At 44.0% G+C, this 19352-nt stretch overlaps 1 protein-coding gene across 1 annotated transcript; it reads left to right on the top strand.

Annotated features, from left to right (window-relative positions):
- Nucleotides 1-736: 736 nt before the first annotated feature.
- LUC7L (LUC7-like (S. cerevisiae)) lies at nucleotides 737-18145 on the top strand. Its single transcript, XM_009710619.1, has 10 exons — nucleotides 737-746; nucleotides 1468-1562; nucleotides 6574-6672; nucleotides 7382-7492; nucleotides 8157-8300; nucleotides 8740-8916; nucleotides 9753-9841; nucleotides 14381-14410; nucleotides 15361-15525; nucleotides 18004-18145. Exons 1-10 carry the CDS (start codon nucleotides 737-739, stop codon nucleotides 18143-18145), a joined length of 1062 nt encoding a protein of 353 aa, XP_009708921.1.
- Nucleotides 18146-19352: the final 1207 nt, after the last annotated feature.

Raw genomic sequence — 19352 nt, 5'->3', positions numbered from 1 at the left:
TACAGAGGCATGTAGGTAGGTGTGCCTGCAGGAGCCGGCCGGTGTAGTTGTTGTCCAAGAAAAGAAATGTGACAGCCTGTGCAAAATATGTTCCCGCTGCGGTTTGTATCTCCCTTCTGCGACTTGCTGAGTACTTAAATTCCCTTTGGCACATTAGCAGGGCTGTTCAGGTACTTTGCACTTTGTTTCGTAAGTGAATAAGTGCTTTTCTTTCTTTGTGTATTGAGTTGCTATTGAATTGCTGCCCATATTTTTATTTCATACAAACTGAACAATTGTGGCCCCTCTATTTTATTTATAAAGGTTCAGTGTATCTTTGCCTGCCTACATCAATCTGCAAGGGAGTTGCAGAAAAGCCTCATGTTCATCGAGCCGTGAGTCACAACCAATTTTTAAAGCTGTTATAACAAAAAAAAAAAGTGTTTGCTTTTTTTTTCACAAGTAACTTTAAAAGTGTAGCTTAGAAGGAAAAAAAAATAAATAAAAAAACATTTTCAGTAGACACAACATTATTCCTGGATGCTTGCAAATCCTAAACTATATTCATACTTTAGTATTACACATACCTGTGTCATATACACAGATGAGCTTTAAAATTGTCACATACCATTACCACTTTGCCTTTACTTTTATGTATCATTCCCCTGACTTCCTTACTGCAGGTGTGGGCAAGAAAACTTTTCCTTTAAAACTTTTCAACAGTGGGCATAAAATTCTGCAGCTGAGGTCTTGAAGAATGCAGATGGGTATAGTATATGTTGGAGCTCGCAGTGTGTATTGACTAACTTTGTTTCTTTTTTTATTTTTTATTTTTTTGCTTTTCTGATATTGTCTTGTTTAAGTGGCTCCTGAGTGTAAAATGTCTTCTAAGGGTGGGACGTGGGTGGGAAGCTTCATGTTCCAGGCCAAGACCTACAAGATTCGTCTTTGCACGGCCTTGGAAAGCACACTGCATATTTGGTTTTCAAACCAAATGGACCGATGTCTTAATTATCAGATGAGCAAATAGCAATCGCCTATAAAAACTGTCCAGCACAGCCCTGTTTTGTGATTTATGGCCCTCCGATAGTGTGGGTTTCAGTATTTCCTGCCCCTTCCTCAAAGTAAAAAAGAGGGGAGAAAAAAAAGGTTTTGGCTGCGAGCCAGACTGTCTGTCTCCTTTTTTTCTCTTCTGGCTGTGCTGTCTCTTTATATGGATGACAGGCCTTGGACGTTACTTGGCTCGCCAACACTGTGTTTAACATGGTGTACTGGATGAATAAATGCTAAAACAGTGTTTGTTGCCAATTATAAGTGTTCCAGAATATCCTGTTACCCTCTAAGCTTTTTTTCTTTTTGAGTAATTTTGGGGAGCAGGAACACCAAGTATTTTAATCTGCATATTGAGGCGAAATGATCATACCGACATCTTTGTTCTCTTATCGGTATTCTAATGTCTCCTTATTTAAAACCACAAATGAATTTCAGGAGATGAAACCAGACAAAGGGTGAAGTTTACAGACGATCGTGTTTGCAAGAGCCACCTTCTGGATTGCTGTCCTCATGATATCCTGGCTGGAACAGTAAGTATATCCTCTGTAATCAGGAATTTTGGCGAGGCAGACGTTGGTACAGCTCTTCAGGGCTCATCTGTGCATCGTGGGTAACTTCTAGGAGAGATCAGACTTTCTGTGCCCAAGGAGCAGTCATAATTTTAATTTCAGTTTCTGTGACCTGCGTATGGAACCACTGAAGTCAGGAGTGCTCAGGATTCACGTGAAATATTTTTTCCCTCACAATCCCATGTGAAGTTGCAAGATTATTTCTCTTTTATCTGAGATTGTTAGGGCCTGAAACTTGTCCTGTGGTGGTCGCAAGATTCTAGCTAGCCTGCTGTCCTGGGTGCTCTAGTTCACTAGTTGCATCTTCAGGTTAGCAAGTTTGTTTTTTTTTTACCAGCTGTGATAATCCATAGTCCTCAGAGCTTTTCAGTGTCCTCTCTCATCTCAGTGTGATGTTCCCCCGATGGAATGGCAGATTTTTCATCATTACTGGTTGGTGTGCTAATGGCAGGTTACAGCTCGGGCCGACTTTGTCTTTAGAGTTGGTTGGTTTGAGCGATGTGTCACTCTGCCTGACTGGTTTGAAATGGTTGAGTTGACTCCTTCGCTGCTGCCCTCTGGGGACAGAGCTGGCCAATTTTCAAAGGTTTGGCTCACAGTGCTCTCTCTGAGAGCAAGAGGTGACATGAGCTTTTAACAAAGAGATCTTGCGAAGTAAGTATTCAATTTAGGCACCCAGATGAAAGATGCAGTCTGACTTTCAAAAGAAGATGGTGCGTGTCTTGTAATTGCTGCTGTATTACAGAATTGCAGGATGGAGACGAATGTGGATGTTTGAAATCCATCTTTACCCTCACTGTTTGACACTAAATACTGTGGTGATTCATGTTGTCCCTCTACTTAACCAGATTGTTTAAAGATACCATCATTATTTATAGCCCTTCCTGCTGTTATTTCAAGAGCTGGGTTTGACACGGTGGGTTACCAATAAAGGGGAGGGCTGGCCCTCTTTCCTCCGGTTGTGTCACCGCGATAGCAAGACTCTGTGGCAGCAGCAGTAGAAAGAGCTTTAGTAAAAACTGCCTCAGCTCTGAGCGCTCAAACTTTAGCTTCTCAATGGCTGCTATTGCAGAATAAGATTAGAAGAGTTGAATACCATGATACTATGTATCTCTGTGTTTATTTTTTATTAATTTGAAGCTCAGATGTACTTTTCAGCGATTGTTCCATCAGCCTCCATATCATCTCACTTCCATTTCAGAATTTTAAAGCTGTTTAAATCACCTGCCAACCTCCATCCTTCACGCAGATCACTGGTTAGGGTATATTTTTTGACATGAGATTCTACAACAGTTTTTTGGGGTCCAAATGGTGTTTTGAAGATGCAGGCTGCCTTCTGCTTCTGGCACGTTTCCAGGAAGAAGGTAAATGGTGAGTCGAAGGGGTTGAATTAAGTGATGTGCATGACTATTGGAGCTAGTGCCAAAGCACGGAGGAAGTCTAAGGTGTTCAGATCGGTTGCGAATCTCCTGGGGCGGAGAAGCACATTGAGAAATTTGTTTCTCTTGCTTCTGTTGTTACTTGTCTGCAGTGAGTTGTGTCTTCCCTCTTGCTGTGGAATTTGTGCTCAGAAATCTCACGTGGGAGCAGGAAGAAAGACTGCTGCTGCGCAAGTGATCTTGTGGGTCACACAAATGATCTTGTGGTGGCCTTTAAGTAGCTGTGGAGCTCTCTACGCCGCTGTCAGCAGGTTCTTAGGGGACAGGAAAAAGTATTGGTGCCACAGATCTGTGTTAAAAGAGCATGTGATGTCCAGAATGGGAACAGCATTTCAGCTGTCAGCACTGCCAGCACAGAGTGAAACTTAACTGGAACGTGCAGGCTTTCCTCGTGATCTCGGTCAGGTTCACTGGCATCTTACGGTGCTCCGTTAAGGAAAGTGCTGTGTGGGTGAATCAGCCTCAGCTGGATGGGGGAGCATCCATCTCTGGATGTGTATTACTGCAGAAATCAGGACCTTAGATCTTTTTGGACACTTCCAACAGATGCTCCAAGCCTTCTGGTGCTGGTTATGTTGCATCCTCCCCCTGAAGGCATTGTTACTGCTGCATCCTTCATGTGTTCCTTAGTGGGAGGCTGATTGGAGATGAGCAGGGAGCTGGATCCCTTGGGTAGCTGTGCTCAGTGAAATGTGATGGAGTCCCATTCCCTGACCTTCAGGTACAGAGTCAGAGGAGGAGTCCAGACTGTAAGTAAAGCTCTGGAGTATTCCTGAGAGCTGGAGGAGGAGGCATGTTAGTGTTTGCTTTGTTTAGGTGCACTAGTGTTCCTGTTCATAAGAACTGTAATTTTGATTCGGCTTGTTCTTGTGATTGTTCCTTTTTGGTCCCAGAAACTTGTCGCTAAATAACCTACAATGGTCCTCTGTTTGGTTTCCATGGGTAAGGAGGAAAATTCTGGGAGAACAGATGTTAGTTTAGTATTCCCATGTACTGTTATCAGGGGACTTGTCATCTAGATTGTTAGTGGCATGCACTGAGTTAGCTCTGCAGCTAACAGTAAGCGTATTTCTATCAGTGGAACTACTACAGCACGTTCAGAGGTGGCATCAGCTGGTAATCCTCCTGAATTTTAGCTCTGCTAATAAGTGGGCAGATGAGTCTGAAAGCTGCCCAGGTAGAACATAGCTTGGAAATTACATTCAGGGAATTAATTGTGTCCCCCACTGGGAGACAGAAGTGAGCTGAAACCTGGAGGTTGCAGAATTGTTTTGTGGGGGTCTGCGCTTTCCTTTTTCACTTGGGTGAAACTCTGCAGCTCTGATTACTATTAAGAACCTTCCTCATGGAAATAGACTTTCTGGTGAGTTAGCAGTTTAGTGGAGATGATAAGAGATACCTCAGAATGTGGATTGCTCAGCAGATGTGAGCAGGACTAATTATCAGTGGCATCTAAATGTATTCTGTCTTTGTGAGGGGGTTAAATCTTACTCAGGCTTTGCTGGTTACCTGTCTCAAATACCTGTATTATAAACCAGCCATGGGTGTTGACCGGAGCAAGTCATGAGCTCTGCTGGAAAGGGTGAGTATTTGATGACAGGCATCCCTGAGACGAGGGGAATCTTTGAGATGGAAGGGCTAGTGGTCTTACCTCAAGTGAGCAATACCTGTGAAAATCTCCTTGCACCTAAATCATCTCAAAGGACGTGGAGGAAGACTTGAGGTTTCTATGCTGGCGAGATCTGAATGTTCCCCCGAGGGATTTTTTTGCTTTTTAACTAACAGGGAGAGGAATATGGAGCACACTGGTGGCTCTTCTGAAGTTTTGGGTTGGAGCCCCTTCTCTGAAGTGGGGCTAATGGCTCAGCTTGCAAGAAGAGTTCAGATAAGCATGCTTATGATCTGTGACAATCACATCTAATATCACTGTTTGCCCCCTGTATTGGAAAGGGGTCTCAGTAGAATGACCATAAGAATAAAAAATTTAAGTCACATCATGGAAAATTATTTTTGCGGTAAAACAACAGTAGCTCTCTAGCATTCTTTGAAGAGACTTGTCTGAAGATGAGCATGATTAAGCTCTGAAAGTATCAGCATGCTTTTTTTTTGTAGGCATTAAATTTCCACCATTAGAGAGCTCAGCAGGACTATTCCTGGATGCAGTGTCTGTTTCTGTAGCCTGCTGCCTGTGGCCTCCTGTTTCTTGTAAATCTGAGCAAAAAGAGGAAGTCATCCAGAAATGTTTGGGGTTTTGTTGTTTCAAAAAAAAAGAAAAGCTAACAACACAGGTAACTGCTGAAAACCTGAGCATTACCTGGTTGAGCTTGCTTTAGGTGCTTTGCTTCATTCTAAACACTGCCGTCTTAGTGCTTTGCTTCCTATAAGTGTCCCTGGCACGCCCAGCTCTAGTTTGTTGTGTTCCAGAGGGATTGTGCGTTGATCCCGGTTTAGCTGTGTTCAGCTTTTTCTGCAGTTCAGTGAGTTGACACCTGTTGTGCTCCTTGGGACTGGTGGTGACTGGGAGAGAAGAGGGTGGCTGGCTGGGGTGTTCCTTCATGGGATGACATGTACCCTGACATTTGTACTGTGGCTCACACTTAGGCCTTTTATTGTTTTGGCTTTCAAAATGTCACATTCTCTTTCTACTTGAAGGATAAGAGAAATGTTCTCTGTTACATATTATTAGCGTCAGAATGCAATTTCCATATTTTGAGAGCATAATTAACTTCAGTTCATGGGGCTGTTAACTACTAGGTTGGGGAAAAATAAGAAATGTAAATAGCATTGAGTGCAATGGAAGTGAAGGGCAGCTTGTAAGTCACAGCTTTCTGGGAAGGGAGATGCTCTCAAGAAGTGTCTCATTAGATGGGCTTATGCATAGGGATTAACTTTGCTGGACGGGTTTTGAAATTGCAGGCTGCAGCTGAATGTGGGAAGGAGCTAGCTGAAGAATTACGAGTCTGTTGTTGCTGAGCCTGGGGTTGTGCTTTTCTACTTGCCATAGCCCTTATTCCTTTAATAAGGAATATTAAATTAAGAAGTCCACTTGTACTTGATAGGAAGCATTCTGTCTGTGTTCTACGATTTCATATCTTTCAGTATGTTACTAGGACTCATCTTGACACAGATGTGCTTTTCCAGGTGAACTTCAAACAGGGTACAAAGCTGTATGTTTTGCTGTGCTGTAGCTCCATAATAGGAGGCATTTGCGGCTGGTGCCCGTTGAAGGAGTTGCTGCTGCAGCATGCTGTGCCTTCCTGGCTTCCTCCCAGCAATTTCTAAGGCTGTGCTGTGACCTAGAGCAGGAATAGGACTGGACTTAAAACATTTTATTGTTGTTCCAGGAACACCTAGAAAAGGGGTTCTAGCAAGCATGTGGTTCTTCTGACTAGTTCTGTTACTGACAGGTTAAGAGGAAGCTCTTTGTAAAGAGACTTTATTGTGATATGATACAGTTGGCAAGAGTGAAGTATCTGCTGCTTGTTGCCATAATGAAGGGCTCTTACATAGATTTCCCTTCTTCTTTTCAACAGCGAATGGACCTGGGAGAGTGTACAAAGATCCATGACTTGGCACTGCGAGCAGATTATGAGATTGCAAGTAAAGAGAGAGACCTGTTTTTTGAGCTGGATGTGAGTACGGAGAAATTTTAGTTACTTTTGCGGAAACTGCCTCTTGAAGTTGTTTGGCTGAACAATAGAACTCAGTGGATGCTTCAGCTAGCCATGTTATTTGATGTGTTGTCTGACAAGAATATGCAGCCCCTTCCCAAACGTTGGCTTGATTGCTGACCTGAAACTGTAAAAGTAATTATGGCCCTTGCAACCCCATTAGTCCAGCTAGCTGGGAGGCTCCTCTGGCCTGCCTTTCATCCCACACCTGCTGCTCTGTACCAGGTCATTGTAACTCGGTGGCCTGTCCCAGAAGGAGATTTAACATTAAAAGCCTTCTGCTCTTTGGTTTCACTTTTGCCGGGTTTAGCTTTCAGTGATGGAACAGATCAAGTGGAAGAACAACTCTGTCTTCTCTTTTTGTGTTATTCCAGTGCTTTTGTCTTTGCACCTGTTGCTCATGCGTTGGAAGTTCCAGTGCAAAGCAGTCTTTATGGGAGCATCTTTTATGTGTCAGAGTAAAGGAACTGTGACAGGTTCCAGGCAGATGACAGACTTAAGGGCAGGGATCAAATTTTACTTTTTCTGCAAAGTGTCATGTATTTTTTTCTTTTTCTCAAGGATTCTGTTCTTGAGGTTGTCAGGGATCGCACCAGCTAGCTGTTGGCTGTCAAAGCTAGATCTAGCACGGAGAGCATCTTTATTCACAGTTCTTTGTCTGAACATGCAGGCGATGGATCATCTGGAATCCTTCATCGCAGAGTGTGATAGGAGAACAGAACTGGCCAAGAAACGCCTGGCTGAGACACAGGAAGAGATCAGTGCTGAAGTGTCTGCAAAGGTATTGTCCTCTCGTTAAACATTAGTTCTGAAAGTCTTATGCGAGAGCACTGATGCTCTGTTGTCTCTGACACCATTGATACTGGGGAGGTAGGCTCCACAAAGGCTTTGTGGATGCCAGCCATCATCCTCAAATGCTGCTCTGGCCTTTTTTGTGACAAACTTACTGGTTCAGAGGACCAGAGTAGCATAAATCATGAATTCTAAAATAGATTGCTTTAGCATGGCAATAAAGCGTATTTGTTTCTCCAGTGTTACTGTAATAGCTCAGAATAGTCTGTCCCATGATTGTTGTCTTTTTCACTTAGCAAATGCTCATGGAGTTTCCTCTTTGAGAACTTGCTTCATGAGGCCAACATAAAACATTTCTGAAGCTGGTTTTGTGGACTCTATCCTGTCCTGTGAGCCAGAAATGTGCCACTGTTTGCAGCAGAACTGATGATGTCTGCTCCGTGTCCAGTTCCTCTCTTTGCTATGTATCTGTGGCTGCGTTGCCTGTACTTGGCCCACCAATCCCTTTTTGTTGGGACTCTTGAATTCGGAGATTTGCGTTCATCTTCCAACAACTGATTTTGTTAAACATATTATTTAAGAGGAAAAGGAAAAGTTGTCCTGCAAGTTTAGCAGGTTTTTTTGTCTTATTAAAAACTAACTATTCTCCTTAGGCAGAGAAAGTCCATGAGCTGAATGAAGACATTGGAAAACTCCTAGCTAAAGCTGAACAGCTGGGAGCTGAAGGAAATGTTGATGAGTCCCAAAAGATCCTGATGGAAGTGGAGAAAGTCCGAGCAAAAAAGAAAGAGGCAGAGGTATGGCATTGGTTCTTGCATGAGTTGTAATAACGGACTGGGCTAGGCTGAGTACATGACAAACAGCTGGGCAATTTCTCCCTCTTTTCCTCTGTTGCCAGCACCTTCTTTTTCAGTTTCAGTCTTGTGCCAGCAAGCAGTTGGCAGTGTAGTGTGGTTGATGAAGAAAAGCTTTGTAGAAACTTTTGTCTAGTGAAGAGAGCTGACTGGGGCAGGGAGGGATTCGTCCTCTGAAATATTTGGTCACTAGTCACTTGTAGGGATAGACTGTCAAGTTAGCTGTGCTCGCAAAGCGTTTTGTGTGGCACCTCCTTTATATTGAGGGTGTTTTTTTTCGATTCTTGAAAGTGGCAGTGCGATTCTTTGCAGGGGTTTCCCTGGAGGGTTGTGACTATGTAAGGGTTCTCTGACATTTGCATGGTTTTTTGCCTCCCTTTAGGAAGAATACCGCAATTCAATGCCTGCATCCAGTTTCCAGCAGCAGAAGCTGCGTGTGTGCGAAGTCTGTTCAGCATATCTGGGTCTCCATGACAACGACCGGCGTCTCGCTGACCACTTTGGAGGCAAATTACACTTGGGTTTCATTCAGATTCGTGAGAAACTGGATCAGTTGAGGGTAATCCTCTCTGTTTTAAACCTTCTCCTTGTAGTTTTGAAGACATTCAACACTTTTATTAAACTGATACAGAATTCTTTTGGAGTGCTTGTGAAAGCCCGGAAATTTCTGGTTGCAGAATCCCTGAAACTTGAAAGGGAGGTTTTGCATAGCCTCACCTTGGGTTCTGTTCTGTAGTTTCTGGTTAACTAAATATGTACTCTCAGAATTAGTCAAACCAGACCACTGCTGTCATTTATTCCTTAGAGCATGGGTATAGTCACCTGTATTTTTCTCATTGATATGGCTGAAATTTGTCACTCTGCATTTTCTTGACTTTGAGACCTCTTCACGAAATGCTTGACCTGAAGTTTCACATAGTACCGTCAGTGAAAAAGGTCTTCAGTAGCTGAAGCGATGAGAAGTGTTCTGAAATGTTTTGCAATGGAGTTGCGGTGCTGGCCTTGCTTGCAAATGGAGACCTTTAGCCTGCTTGAGTCAGAGTTGTGACTCCTGTGCGCCTTATTCATGAGGCAATATATTGAGGTCAGTGCCTCGACTGATTGTTGGCTCGAGGCCAGGGCGCTGTTTCATTGTGTGTTGTGTACACTCATGGTGAGACAGTCCCTTGCCTCAAAGCTTATGGGCTTGTCTCTTAAAGCAGAGTAGGGAGCGGCATTTCTTGCACTGATGTATGTTAGTGAAGTTGTGAGGAAAATGAGAACCTTGATAGAGATCTTGACTAGCACATAAAATGCAGTGAAATGGTTCTTTGTCTTACTATTGGAATAGTCTCCCTCCAGATCTCTCTGACTTTTTACTGTATGGCTGAAATACGATGTGGACTTTTTTCCTAGAAAACAGTGGCAGAAAAGCAAGAGAAGAGAAACCAGGATCGTTTGAGACGGAGAGAGGAGAGAGAACGAGAGGAGAGAATGGGCAGACGGTAAGTGGAAGCTGATAACTGGCTTGTGAGGCTGGTTTTGAAATAGTCTGATTTCTTGTATCTGAGCATTGCAGGAAAGCAGCATCTGCTGCTGCAGTAGCTGTTGGACTTGCTCTGGATGCTGCGTGAGCACCTTGGCATTCACTTAAAGATGAAAACAAATACACAAAACCCCCACCTTAGAGTGATTGTATGTGCATTGTTTTAACCTCCATTATGTATCTGAAAGATGTGAGCTCCCTGTAGTCTTCAGGCTTATATTGGTCTAGTCCCCTGTCTTTGGAAATCTGAATCTGGCTAAAATGCCCTCATCCGATGCATTTGAATGGGAGGATTTAAGATGAGTCAGGTCTTGGTCTGCTCAAAAGGCACTAGTCATGCAAAAATTCCCCGGGCAGCCCTCGTCACTTCTAGGCTAGGAGGTAACAACAGAATGGAGCTGGTGTCCGTGAGCCAGATGGTGGGCTGCTTGTCTTGCTCAGAAACTTTTCTACAAGAACAGTGAGGTGCTTTTGGCACAGCTTTGGAAAACACATCCTAGGGGATCCAAGGGATCCCGAGGAGTGGCTGCTTCTGGTGGTTGTGGCCATATTTGTCACCTTCTGCTCATAGGTGTGTACTCCTGGAGCAGTGGGAGTGACTGCAATGTTGGTATTCTCAAGACAAGCTGTTCTGCATCTTGCCAGCTGAACTGGAAAAACTATTTCTTTTGTACTTGAACTAAACAGGCATCTTGTGTGTAAACAGCTCAGTTGAACAGCCTGGTGTGGAGAGGGTGGTTATTTGCAGTGGTCAGGCAGAGGGAGTGGCTGAGTAGGAATGCTGTTCTCATTGTCACAGCATCTCCCCAGTTACCTCACGTGTTTCTCCTCTTGTGCTTCTTGTGTCAAAAAACCCAAACGTTGCTGCCTATGGAGAGCTCCTTTTGACCCTCAATGTCAACTGAAGACTGTGTTTCAGCCATCTGTGTCTGAGGCATATGAGATACGTATCTGCAGTATGCTCTAAGGTGGTGCTGGGTTCTGGGTATACGTTGCTGGAAATGCTAGCAAATAAATATCAGAATCGAAGTGGCTTGGTTTTCTGTGGTCTACAGCTTGATGATTTTGGTGTATTGTGAAGATGCAGGCCCCAAATTGTTATGCATTCTCCAGTTAGGGTGTTTTATGTGGGTTTTCTTTCTGGGTGTCACATGAAGTGCCAGTTTGTGCTGCAACTTTCTCCTGAACTGCAACACTTCATGTAGAGCCTCACAACTTTCTGGCATCCATGCAAGACTGTCAATAGTGCAGTCATTTGGGAGCTGCAGAACCTGGAACTGGCTGAGTACAGGAGTTAATGGAAAGGAACTGCTGTTGCAGTCATGACATAGCATGCTGGTGCTGTGATCAGAAAGATAGAAATGAAACAAGAAGTGTCTTCCCATGCAGCTGCTTTGTGGCAGGCTCTTTCAGACCCACAGTGGGACCATATCTTACTTGGACTCAGTGTGTCTGTCTCCATGGTGCCTTCCTGGAGGTCATTTCTCTGTGAAATTTGCTCAACAGAGCAATTGCCTTCAGGAAGAGTCCTCTAGATCTCTTTGTTGGTCTACATCTTCCCAAAATGCTGGCTTTCTTCCTCCTGTGGCATGTCTGTGGTTTTGTGGTTCTTAAAAAAAATCCAAACCCTCAGTTCTTGAGAGTTAAGAAGCCTCTTGTATTCACAGATAGTCCATGTATGGATGCAGCTGATGAGGGGGTTTGAAGATGGCATTTGAATGTTTATTTAATGCTTTAAATACAAAGGGTTTAAGAACTGCCTTGTGTTGGCCCGAAGTCTGAGTTCTCACTGGTTCTGTATGTGGCACTACTTAGAGACTGTGGCCAGCCTTTGCTCTTGCTCTGTATGGAGGCATCTGTATGCTCCTCTGTTCAGATACCAAAGAAAAACTTGTTATGAAGGAGCCAGGAGTGCCATACAGAGGAGGTCAAATTATTTACCTCTCCAAAATGAGAACCTGACCCAGAGAAGGAAAATTGTTTCCCGAGTGGACACTCAATGTCAGAACTGAGATTACAGACCAGATTTCTCGATTTCTCAGCATCTTATCCGCTGGGAGCTGTGCAACACCGTATTTAGAGGGGCATTTTTCTGTCAAAAACTGATCAGTGACTTCTACCGCCTTTCGGACTGCCTCTCTGAGGCTGCCTCAGAGCTTAATACTTTAAGGACCCACAGAAAACGTCATAATGTTTCCATCATAACTCTTCTTGTCGTATCAAATGTTTCCGTCACAACTCTTGTCATATCTTCATATGCGGTGTCTTCACAGTGTTATTCAGTAAGAGAAAGCGTACTGCTTGACTTTGAGAAGTCTTTGGTGACTTATAGGCACTGTGACATACTATGGAAACCTCTAGATTGACTTGTGAAACTCTGCCTCTCACAGACTATTAATTTCTCAACTAAACTGTGAGTTCCACACAGGAATGAGTGAATTGGGTTGTCACCCCTAGTGGTAAATAAACACAAGTCCTTTATTTGGTGTTGCTGGTGACTGTGAGCTACCCAGTAATCTGCGAAGACTGGAATTCTGCGGAGAGGTGGCATGCTTGGAAGTGCAGACCTCGGTATTTGCTTCCAGAGTATACCAGCAAACAATGCCAAATGGATTTCCTTTGTATTAAGTTGGACAAAACAGAGGTTATGAAACTCAGCACATAGCCTCTGTGATGCAGGGACAAAAAAGAGGAATAAATAAATAAATATGCTCAGGCTCTCACTCCTCTGGACAGCAGTCTTCTACTGTCTCCTGCTGTGTGCGATTCAGGCTAGTAAGGAAAGTGCTGTTTGTTGGATGCCTCCTGACTTCTGAAGTCTAGCGCTAGGGAGTGATTATCAGGAGTTTATTGTGCATACTCCTGCTCAGATCAGAGGTGTGGAAGGGCAGCCAGGCTTTTCAGGGCATGTGGAAGGGCTTTGTGTGGATGCGTCCACCAGTGATTCAGAATAAAGTGATCAGGAGGAAAAGAACATTAAGAACTTGGAGTAATTACAGCCACCAAAAAAATTCAGCTACCTGCCAGGCATCTACAGGAGGTCCTGCTGTTCTGTCAGGTTCTCTTACATGAAAAAGGAGGTCTGTGGTTGTTGCCTTGCTCTTCTGGTTTATCAGCTTTTCCTTCATCTGGTCGTCTTGTGCATTGCCTCAGCGTGTAGTTCACTTGCCTGACTCCCAAGTTCAGCTCCACCTTGTTTACAGTCCTTCTACCTGAATTCCCTTCTAAATTTTGAGTTTGTTTTTTTTCTTTATACCATGGTTGAACAATCCCATTTCATTGTGAAGGAATGTCAGTGCACATTGATTCTCTTAATCTTGTCTTATCCAGGTATGGTTTTAAATGATATTACTAAAATAGATGCTTCTCTCTTGCTTTTTAAAATTTTGCCTGTGTGTAGCTTTCAGCTGCATCTCCTGTTACAGCACCACGACAGCTCTGTGGCTGTGTAAATGGGACACCCCCTGTGAGTCTGTATGCAGTGGGGAGACGGGAGCAGTTAGGAGAGTGAATCTCCAAATCACTGAACAGGGAGACTGGCTGCTTCTCAGTTAAAGCAAAAAGAGACTGCTCAGACAGTGTGTGATGTTTTGGTGTAAGCCGGCTCTGAAATGTGGCCACAGAGAAAGAGGGAGGGCGTGTCTTCAACGCAGAGTGGTATTTCAAGTGGTGCTGAGTAATGGTGCTGCAGAAGTTGAAAGAATTGTGATATTGTTATTTACAGACTGGCAAAAAAAAAAAAAATAGCTAATGCTTACAGTGTTAAGGTGAGAGTGCTGCACATGAGCTCTGAAGCCATGGAAGTGTGAGAAAGAATAGTGAGGCTTAGATGATTCTTCTCAAGTAGCTTTCTCAGTCTGGGATGAAGGAAGGCTTTTCAGTCTATCTCTCAGTTACTTATCAATAATAGTTCTTCCCTTGTGTCTGCATCCCCTCTTTTTTTCTACCTCATCTTTCCCAAACAGGGGAAAAAATCATTGATGCAAATTTCCTTCTAATGTTTGTTAAATAAATATGAAGAGTGAGAAGATGCAGTTTTCTCTTTATTAAAACCTTCTTAATGTGCAACTATCTCAAAGGAACCAAAATTAGAAAACTGTCAAGTGTCTTTCTGACTGGAGAGTGGCACTTTTTCCTGAAAATTATGTTAAAGAGTATATAACAAACATGCACAGCAAACTTAAAGTCGGAAAGGTTCCTTGTGGTGCTTTACTAACAGAGACTGAATTGGTTTGTAGACCTTTTCTGTTCTGACAGGAAGCTCTGTGTATGGAAACTAGTGTTTCTACTAAGTTCTTCAGTTTTTGACAAATTCTTCCTGCCTCCCAAATTGAAGCTAATTAAATGTTTTAATGGCAAGCTTTTTTCAAACTGACATATTACTGGGGGTATTGTTGTCTTCCTGTGAAGAGCTGCCAGGGTGGATGAGGTTGTTGGATTGGAAACACCCACTGGCTATATCGTACTTTCTCTCGCTTAATTCTCTTCTTCTTTCTAGGTCTGGATCAAGAAATAGAGATCGTCGAAGGTGAGTGCACAGTTCTACAGTTCTCCCAAATGCCTATTTGTGTTTCTGTCTAGCTACTGAGGTTTTTCCTGGGTCTCACAGATGGAGTTCACTCAGTGCTCCAGTAGCTTTGTTTTGCTCCTTGAAAGAAATGGGAACTACTGCTTGAGCACCTCCCTGGTGCTGCGTAACTCAGTGTCACTGGTTGGGCTGTAAAGGAGATGCTGGCTAGCCTGGTCAGGACAGAGGGTGCTGTGTGCTCCAGAGTACGAGCCTAAGAATATACTTGATGCCTCTTTCAATAACTGTCTAATATACGTTCATAATTTTAATGTCTGAAATGTATCTGTTACATACATAATACCTCAGATATAAAAAATAGAGAGATTCAAGGTTAAAGCCCCCACATCTCTGTGAAGAGCTTGCCTTAATGGTACGGAAGCATTCTCTGTGATCACGTACCTGGAGATCTTCCTCTCTACTGCTTTTTGTATATATTGGCATCCTTTGTTTTGTTTTCAGAGCAGATTGAAACAAATCTGGTTCTAAAGCACAGTACTTTCAAAAGGGAGACTCTCTTTTGGCAGACTGCCACACGGGTTACGGTAATTTCACATGCCTCTTACTTTGGGCGCTCTTCTACTCTTACAGGCCTCACTTTGAGGCACAGTTGATAAACTCTGCTCTTAGGCATCAGCACATGCTTATAATAATTGGGGGAGCTTTTTATATAAATTTCCCAGCAAATCGAACTTACCCATTGGCATTTTGTTGGTAGCATGAGGCCCAGGAGGGAGATGCCCACCCTGTGGGTGATCTGCCTTCTGCATTGGCAGGGATGTGGCTAGCGGAGGTGAGTGCTGATCCTCTGGGTATTTGTTACGCAGGAACGTCTGAGAGATGGGCTCAGGTATGCAGTTCCGATGTACTGGCCTGTCTCTTGAGTCTGAGGCAATCTGTGTCTTCTTCAGATCACGGTCTCGGGATAGGAGGCGAAGACGCTCGAGATCAGCTTCCCGTGAACGGCGGAAGTCTCGTTCCCGGTCCCGAGACCGACACAGACGCCACCGGAGCCGTTCTCGCAGCCACAGCAGAGGTCACCGACGGGGTTCCAGAGACAGGAGTTCAAAACACAAGTATGTATTCCTGACACGAGTATTTATGCAAAGGGGAGTCCTTGGCATCACAGTGAGCCTCCCCAGACCCTTAGAGCAAGCAGGAGTATGACAGGGTGCTCGAGTTAGCAGCTGCAGTGTCCTGTACCAGCTCCTGGGCCAAAGCAGGATTTCCCGGTGGCCATCTATAGGTGGCCTCACCTGTGAGAGCAGGAGGGCAGTAACTGTAGAGCGAGATCCCAGCTTGAGAGGAGAGTCTAGGAGATGGAACTGATTCCCTGATTTGCAGTGCTGAGCCTTGAGAAATTGTTGGTTTTCTTGTATGAGAAGCAGCACCAAGGCCTGCTTGAGCTTCCCCAGGCCTGTAAAAGCCTGTAACTGAGAGGCAGTTTTGACGTTACATTTCTATGGTTACTTTCTGCTTGCCAGCTGCTTTCTCTCGGTGCTGGTGTGGGGAAGGAAGTATATGATTTTGGGATCTGGGGAAAGTCTTCTGTTAGAATTCTGCTCGAGAGAAACAATTCTTTAGGAATCTGCACTGGAAGCAGGGGAAGAAGAAGCCAGGAGGAGGTGTATACCATTCTCCTGTCACTGAGGAGGAGTGCTATAGTCTGAAGAAGGGCTTTAAGTCTTTTCTGAAACAGCAAAACACCGACTGTGTTGAAGGAAGGATGAAGCAAGCAGACGTAGGAGTATTAGAAAAACTGAAAGGAATAGTGTTTCCTTACAGCCCTTCTAAGGCCAGGAGCAAGTCTTATCACCACGTGATTGGTGAAGTTAGATCTGGCTTTTTTTAAATGCCTCTGATTAATAGGGGAATGCTATAGCACTGTCTCTCCTGATTAGGCACCACCACTGGAGTATATTTCTAGAAGCAAACCTACTGTTGTGTGTCTTGTGTCACTTTAGCTAAGGGGCAAGAACAGGTTTCAAAGATACCTGATGAAGGGGAGGGAAATAATGGTCTGAAAAAATAAGTCTGTTAATAATTGAGGGGGGGTGTAAATACTGTTGATTCTCCAATGGCTGAGATACTAAAGTCCTTTTTTAAATCTGTCTTGAACATGAAAAATAAAGAAAAGAAGTTTGGACAATTAGGAAGTGAGGAAGACCCTGTAATAACTATTACTAAAGAGCAGGTAAGGGATTACTTCAAAAACCTTGAACACATTCAAATCCGCCTATCAAGATTGTAGGGGGATTGGCTAGCTGACATACTTTCACAAAATTACTGGGAGCTGGGGAAGAGACTAGGATCAGTTTAAAAAAATAAAACAAAAACAAGAGAACAAACAGGCAAACCCTGTTCCCTGAAAGACTGTAGCTTCTCTTTCCACCTCGAGAATCAATGAAACCTGCCTTCATGTTCTGCCGGTCTGAGGTCTCACTTGTAGAAAGAACCAGAGAGCCTGTCAGAGCATCTGCAGATCTTGGGGCAGGAGGACTACAGGCAGCAGGGAACAGGAAAGGAGTTCATCTCATCAGACTGATTCATGTTGTCTTCTGGCTAAGTGACACAATGTATTGAAAATGAAATGGCTCACATGATACAGAGGGCTGTAAGGTTTTAATATATCGATTGTGCAGTATTTCCAAACCTTACAATCAACGCGAATGGAAGCTGGAACCTCTAAGGTACCTGCCAGGTCCTCTTCTTGTGACTGTAAAGAAAAGCTTACGTACCAAGTCCTAGAGTAAAATGTGCTGGCTCTGTGACGTCTGTGAAAGCCTCTGCCTAGTTCTGAAGGGGTATGGGCTGCTAGAGCTCATTCGAGATCAGCACCTTTTGAAGGCTGAATTCTTTGAAGTCAGTAAGCTGGCATGAATCACACAGGAAACCTAATATGAAGCCTTCTGCTTAATTCTGTGTGGGCTGACACAGTGAAGCACTGCTAAAAATCTGTAGCTGTCACTCGGGCAGACTGTGAAAAGATTTGCTGGTGTTGTAGGCTGTGAGTATAAATCTGTATCATCCTGAGTTTGAACCCAGGATGCTGTCAAGGACAGTGCTTGTCAGGATGCAAAGTAAAAAGCCCAGGGCTGAGCAAGCGTTTTGAGTCCAAAGAATACAGTTGGTATTTAAAGCACTTGAGCAGAAAGCCACTAGCTTAGAGCATAATGAAAAAACACTCTAGAAGACCCAAACAGAGCTGAATCATAGACGAGGAAGAAATGGCGAGCACTTTAGTGAGGCCCAGGGAAGACTTCAGAGAGCCCCTGTGGCAACAGCTTGAAAGGATTACCCGAAGGAGAGAGTAATAAAGGCTGGGCTGTGCACTCAGCGCTGCAGAGCTGGCGTTCTCTTACATAAAGCTTGTAGAGGGCCTGGAGTTGCTGTCTTGGGGGACGCCACTCCCGATGTCACAGTACCGAGGCACATTTCTGTAAGAAACTTGTGTTATGCCCCAGCCCTGTTAGGGAAGGATGTTGTAATTTTGTGCATATTTGAAAATTCTTTTAGTTGTGAAACTTATAGCGGTGGTTTACTTTGTACTTCAGATCTTCTAGAGATCGATCTTCAAGAGAAAAGTCACGAGACAGAGAGAGAAAAGAGAAGAGCTCTTCTGAGAGGCGGCACGAGAGCACAAATGGCAAATCTCGTTCCAAGAGATCAGAAGAGAGAGAAGCTGGCGAGATCTGAACTCAAATGATCTGTGTTGCACTGTAAATAGTCTGATAAACATTCTACACAAAGCCTAAATTTCCCATTTATATTTACTGAATACAACTCATCTTTTGTAGTTTGGAATTTTTATTGTTTGGCAGATAGCTGTGAGTTTGTAGAGACACAGAGTTACGTACTGTTTAACAGGATTTTGTTTTAGTAGGAATAAATAAATCTGGATGGATCGTTTTCAATTCAGGCCAGTGGTTGACACACTGTGTTTGTCCTGACCCAACGAACGCGGCAGTCAGGGGCTGGTCATGTGGTTGGAGACCTGAGCTGCCCTGATGTTTGTAATGCTTCAGCCCTTTCCAAAAGATCTACCTGACCCTTTGTGAGCACACCAGTAGCACTGGTGCTCAAGTAATTAATTTTTCCTTCTGTTTATATATGTTAAAAGAAATTCAGAAGTGGGTTTTTTCCTTTTAGTGCTTAGCCACCTCATTTTTATGTCTCCGGTGCTTGAGAGTTGCCTCGCTATTCCAGCTAAGTCAAGACAGACAAAATTTGGCTCCGATCTGCCTATTTTTGAAAGCTGTTCATCTTTGTGAGGGTGACCAAATCAGCTGGAGCACATTTCTAAGATGGGCTCAAGTCTGGTTTTAGTACTTTTACAGATCAGATAGCAGGTGTAAACAAAACAGTGGAAAATCTGGGCTGATTTCTTCTATAGAGTACAGCCACAGCTAGTCTGCCTATTTACTGTGCACTCTAGAGTCAGAGCTTCCTCTGTGGAGGTTTCTGACTTGCAGAAAAAGCCTTGGTGTATGTTTTTCAAGGCCAGTCAGGCAGAAGGTGGCTCAGGGGCAGAGGTGACTCGGGATGGAAAGGAGTCGCCCATGTCAGTGTGTACCGCTCCTGGGACCGAGGCACCAGCTGTGTCCTAACACGTGGGAGGAATTTGCATATTGTAACTAGCTTATTTGTAACTAGGTTTATTTTACACTAGGGGAGGAAGGCCGCCTTGCTGTGCCAGCCACAGTCGAGACCCCGAGATCAGTGTTGTGTGAGAATTGTGTGAGTAAAGCACTTGCTGCCCACCGAGCTGGGTGCTGGTGGGGCATGAGCCTGGCCGCTGCTGTTAGCTCGGTGAGGCAGGTATCTTTAATTAAAGACGGCTCACTCCTAACGTTTCCACGTGGTGGAAGCAGGAAAGTGTCTGTAAATGCTGTATTAAGGCCGT

The sequence above is a fragment of the Cariama cristata genome, unplaced genomic scaffold, assembly GCF_000690535.1.
Source record: "Cariama cristata isolate BGI_N322 unplaced genomic scaffold, ASM69053v1 scaffold31590, whole genome shotgun sequence".
NCBI lineage: Eukaryota > Metazoa > Chordata > Aves > Cariamiformes > Cariamidae > Cariama > Cariama cristata.
The sequence above is the reverse complement of the archived record's forward strand: the minus strand, read 5'-3'. Positions and strand labels throughout refer to the sequence as shown.

Excerpts from the sequence above, each read along its gene's own strand:
- LUC7L (XM_009710619.1), top strand. Across the intron at positions 1,563-6,573 it reads ATGATATCCTGGCTGGAACA|CGAATGGACCTGGGAGAGTG; the intron begins GTAAGTATATCC and ends TCTTTTCAACAG. Across the intron at positions 15,526-18,003 it reads GACAGGAGTTCAAAACACAA|ATCTTCTAGAGATCGATCTT; the intron begins GTATGTATTCCT and ends TTTGTACTTCAG.